The sequence below is a fragment of the Acanthisitta chloris genome, unplaced genomic scaffold (genome assembly GCF_000695815.1).
Source record: "Acanthisitta chloris isolate BGI_N310 unplaced genomic scaffold, ASM69581v1 scaffold30512, whole genome shotgun sequence".
Taxonomy (NCBI): domain Eukaryota; kingdom Metazoa; phylum Chordata; class Aves; order Passeriformes; family Acanthisittidae; genus Acanthisitta; species Acanthisitta chloris.
In genome coordinates, this window is record NW_008662721.1 from 46,480 (window position 1) to 52,039 (window position 5,560).

Below are 5,560 nucleotides of genomic sequence, written 5' to 3' on the forward strand. Positions count from 1 at the left end.
GTGCTGGCACCATGCACTCACCCTGCACACCATCACCTCTGCTCTCCAGCTCCAGGACACCACACATCAGAGGGAAATGCCAGGGAAGAGGTGCAGGGGTTCAGAGCAGCGAGGAGTGAACGTACCTGGGGAACTAACACACTAGGGTGCTTCAACCAAAAGGGTATTTCCTTCTCCTGTCACGAGATGTGCTGCAGCTGCTCTGGAACACATGACTTAACATACTAAGGAATTGCAGAGAGCAAGAAAAAAAAAGGAAAAAGAGCTGGGAGCTAACTTGTGAGAGAATCAGACTTTTCTAAAAGATCAAAACTTTCCATGATACAGTCTTAAAAACCTCTCACAATTAAATTTCTATAGTCAGTTGCCTATCTAAGGGCACACGTACAAAAAAGCAAACCAATCCCAAAAAGCAGGTGGCAAAGCCAATTGGCATTATTAGATTAAAAGCCAAATATATCCAGTGGCAGAAATCTGGAACACAATATGTAATTCCACCTCAACAAGAACTCAGAATAACCAGAAAATTCTCAGAGGTAACCAGAAGGATGGTTAAAGATACAGAAGTTCCCTTTTTAGGACCAGCTAAGACAACTAAGGTAGAGGGAAGCAAAACAGAGCAGGCACATGACACAAGTCTGAAAATCACGACTCACATGGAATGGGGGAATACAGCTTCATGTTTACTGTGTCATACAAGAACTAGGACTTATCCAAAGAAACCAGATGGTGTGACCAACACTGCTGGTGGCACTGGAGTTGACTTCTCTAGTCTGGCTATGAAACAGGGCACAGAAATAACAGACTATGCCCAACTGCTTTGCAACAGCCATTCACCACCAACACCCCTTTAACCTGCCTTAACATGAGCAAGCCTTAAAGATTAAAAATACTATTCTCATTCAGTTCACTTCTGTAATTTTACTGTATACACTTTTAAAAACAAAAGCAACTAAGCCATTTCTAGCCTTTTTGTAAAAACTTGCAGGCAACAACTACTAAATTTATCTACTAGCAAGATAATATCCTGAGCAACAACAAAACTAATTACTGGACATTGAGATTTTGGAAGAACAATTCTTTTCTCACACTCAGATGCTCCATTGGCTACATGATCTCCAGCAGAACATCTCAAGTGAGCAACAGTGAGGATGTTTTTGCCTGATCATGCCTAAACCACTGGTTGCAGTGCAGACACTACTGGACTGGTTCATTACCCACCTGTGTACTGCACCTCTCTACACACTGCTTTGCCATTCAAATCATGGAAACACACTCTGCTCATATCCCAGTTGTGCTGTACAATTTATTTGGATGCTTAAGGTGACAACTCAAAACCACTACAGACATAGATGTGAAAAATAAGCTACAGCTTATTACCAGAACAAAACACATCTTCAGACTGAAGAACTTGAACTTCACACTCCCCTAAGGTACACAAGCTAATTCCCTACTAGCTGGAGTAGGGAATTTTAGCAGACTGACTGGTAGACTACCTGCTATTTCTCTGTTTTCCTCTTTGCCATGCTTATAAAACCAGCTATGCAAACAAACATAGGGGAAAAAAGCAAAACTGTTACACAGGCCAAGTCTTCAGCTAAGGGCAGAAATTCTCCATCAGAGAGCTACACGAGGAAAACAGAACAGCAGAGAGAAAAAGAAAACATTTTAATAACGCCATCTCAAACCTCTATCTTGTGTTTTGGAATGAAATGATACCAAATGGTATAAAATTACTTCCTTGCCCCTTCTGTAGTATCAGTGTTGCCACTTACAGCCAATGTTTTTACTCACTTTAAGTGACGTTTGTTGCTTTTCCCAACACAACACCCTCCTCCAGGAACACAGTTCCATGAGAACACAGGCTTTTGTACCAAATTCTGAAGAGATTTGTCTATTCCTCTGGCCATCAGAGCAAACTTTCAAAACAAAACTACGGACTAAAAGTTGATTCCAGTGAATATTCCTTTTTTAAAATTTCTTTAAAAACAAAAACCTCTTCATTTTGTAATCAGACACATTGTTTTCTAGCCTGGAACTCCCTCTTCTAACCTTCACTGCACAGAAATACAAGTTAGGCAGCAGGGTATTTAGCTACTTTGGAATTTCAGTATTAGTAAGCAAGCTACTTCCTCAAAGTGACTCTGTTTCAGGAACCAAAAGCCTAATGCCATCATTTGCAGAGTGACTCTGTTTCAGGAATCAAAAGCCTAATGCCATCATTTGCAGAGTGACTCTGTTTCAGGAATCAAAAGCCTAATGCCATCATTTGCAGAGTGACTCTGTTTCAGGAATCAAAAGCCTAATGCCATCATTTGCAGAGTGACTCTGTTTCAGGAATCAAAAGCCTAATGCCATCATTTGCAGTTTTCCAAGATTACTAAAGCCACTAACTTTTTATGCTAGTGTAATTTAATTCCAAAAGAACTTAAAAGCTCCACCACTTAAAGCAGCATAACAAACATTCAGCCACTCAGGTTTACCTCTATTCCCGACAGCAAAAGTAATTTCACACATCTATTAGGGGTAGGATATTAGGAATGCCACCCTCAAACTGCACTTGCAAGGAAGTGCAAGTCAGCCTTAACATAATTAAATGAGTTGGAATTTGGCCAGAAACTTGGGTTATGACAAATCCAAAAGCCAGTCAATCCAACAGTACAATGTGTACTTGTTTATACAATTTTTGACTGCACCATTTGATGACAGAAACAAAAAAAATGTGCTCAGGCTGGTGCTTAACTTCAAACAGGAAGAGTTTCATTTAAGTTATTTAAAGTAAGTCACTTCTGAACTCCTCCCCTCCACTTCTAGAGAATGATGAACAGATTCTGTCAGGAGCTACTCCGTGGTTGTTCAGACCAGGGAATGTTATTATGAAATCATTCAAAATAACACCTTAGAATGATAGGGAGGTGGAAATTTTAAGTCTGTGGTATGTCCTACTCTCTTTCTATATAACCTGGGGCAACCTACTACAAACATCCCAAAAGCCATCAAAAGCTGATTTCAAAGCCAGTGCACACGAGGGAGACGATGCAAACAGGGAATAAATATAAGCCAGTTGAGAAAAACTCAGTCAGCACTGATTTAAATGTACTTCTGAGTTTAACCAATAAAGAATGAACCACACTGCAAAGAGTTACTGCACACAAGCTGCTTTCTGGAAGTGCTTGTGGCTGTGTCCCACAGCAAAGGCTGCACAAAGATGTGCTACATTTTGAGCACAGCAATCTCGTACTGCCTTGCATTTGCTGTGGAATGTCTCAGAGAAGAACATGCAGTCACTTCCTTGTGAGTCAAAGGCCTTGGATGAGTATCAACTGCAACATAACCAATATGATGCCAAGTGGTAAGCAGAAGTTTTGCAAGCATAAAAATGTAACTGTATTTCAGCTACTGACCAATCTCAGCAATGCATTTCAAGGTATTTATGCCTCAAATAAAACCTGCATTATTTTGTTTGAGGAAGAGTGTCAGGTCGTTGTTATTTACTCTTTCAGCTGAACATCTTCCACAATATTTCAGCCTCCTAAGCTTAAAGTATCTCACTGGACCATAGCACATATCAATTAGTACTGCTTAATTAACATCAGTCCCATATGAAGCAGTGACAGAAATTATTTTTAAGGGTAACTTGTTTGTCCCTACATCAGTGTGTGTGTGTAAAATCACATTTTTTAATACACAATCTGAATGGTAAGGAAAAAAATGCAGTATAACATGGTTTTAAACTCAGATTACCTTTGGAAACTTCAAGCTAATTTTAGTATTGTGGTGTACAGTTTGCAATGAAAGTCATCTTGAGAACAGTAGATTGCTCCTTTGATAACTGAAAAACGCCTCTTAGAAATCCTTATTGATCAAACTCTCATTTACCAAAGATTATTTCTTATTTAAAACAGAAAAGTCATTAACACCCTACACTTTTATAAATATGTAATCATGAACAATAATAGAAGTGTTGCTTTTCTCACCCACATACTAGGAAGATTATTCTGTAGAGGTTTGAAGACACTTACAAATTCCCAAATTACCTCACAGCTGCATATTCAATAAGAGTAAATGAATAAAGATAGCATTAGAAGTTTTCCAATACAGAAATCAACCTTACCTACCTACTGGAATTTCTATGATTACTTTAAAACAAAGGAAGACAAAACACAGTCTGTGGCACAGGTAAATGTCTGATTATCTGACAAAAAATAATTAATAGTAGTCTCCCAAAAGGTGTCAGGAATGTTAAACTTACAATGGTTTCATTTCAAATACAATAAAACCAAGACATTATTCTACACATACTAAAGCATCACACAAGCAAAATTACCTGTGTATTTATTTCATGTGTCAGGCAGGTTAGAATCATTTTCTACAGACACAAGTATTGTTACCTTTTCCTACTCAGAAGTTATATTCCCTCAAAAAGTAATGCTAAGAGTAAAATGTACCAAAGTCAGTAACAACAGAGGTTTTTGTCAAATTCCTGATTGATGCCTACCTGGCAAAAGTACTGGTTCCAGTTTTTTAATTCTTGGTTCTGATGCTATATTGTCTTCACCCTGAAAAAAAAGCAAAAAAGAAAACTCACTTAAGAATCAGAACTTAACACTGAGACACAAGTCTGACCCACTCGTGCAAAGGAGAAAGTTCTTTAACTTAAAAAGCTGATCTCAAGGAGCTACAACACAATCATAGCAACAGTTTTTAACATGCTCCTGTACATTTAACTTTGTACCAGAAGAATAATAGAATATTTAAAGTACTCATGTTTAACTAATTGTGTAACCTAAGCTATAACAAGCCACAGGATGAACAAAACCCAATTTGGCTCAACATTCTATAATGGCTCAGGTCCTACAACAAATTTTATACAGGTGTGGAGACTTGAGTTCACAAAAAACCCTCTACCAACTCCTAACACGCATGACTTTCCAACACACAAAAGATTCCAAAAAAACCCCTTAAGGCCTAGAACACAAACATGCCTAATTGCACTCAATTTCAAACTTTAAAAATAAAATAATTTTATAAAATGACTAGAACCTATGATGAAATAACCTATGATTCCTACACTGACACCAGTATCACCATTTCCCGGGACTAGCAATCCCCTGAACTCTGTTACATTGACATTTCACTTTCACTAAGAAGTTGTGAAAAAGCAACAGTGACTCAACACGTCAAGGGCATTGCTAGAAGAGGTGCTGCCTTGCCTGAAACAAACAAATAAATAAATAAATAAGCAAACACCACTTTCTGTCAAGTGCACACCCAGATGACACATGAAACCCCGGTGGGTCTAGTCATGCTCCTATACACACTACAGTGTATGTAGTAACACGGTGCTATACACACTATATAGACGATTGGTCTCTGGGTACTTAACAGACATCCTTGCTGTTCCAACAAGTTTTAGACGTGAAACGACAGCTACAGCGAGAGTTTGGTTATCTGCACAGCAGCCCAGCCCCAGAGCACCCCACGGACACAGCTCCCACTCCTCACACACAGCTCCCACACAGCTCCCACCCCTCACACACAGCTCCCACCCCGCACACAC

General features: G+C 39.0%; 1 protein-coding gene across 1 annotated transcript in view; it reads right to left on the reverse strand.

Annotated features, from left to right (window-relative positions):
- The window catches only part of MTMR10 (myotubularin related protein 10), a gene marked incomplete at its 5' end in the record, with an annotated part of 30,948 nt that extends 26,389 nt beyond the window's left edge, over window positions 1–4,559 (reverse strand). The window contains one exon of the mRNA XM_009070713.1: window positions 4,499–4,559. Within this exon, the coding sequence (XP_009068961.1) occupies window positions 4,499–4,559 (61 nt within the window). The remainder of the gene's footprint in view (window positions 1–4,498) is intronic.
- Between the last annotated feature and the right edge of the window lie 1,001 nt (window positions 4,560–5,560).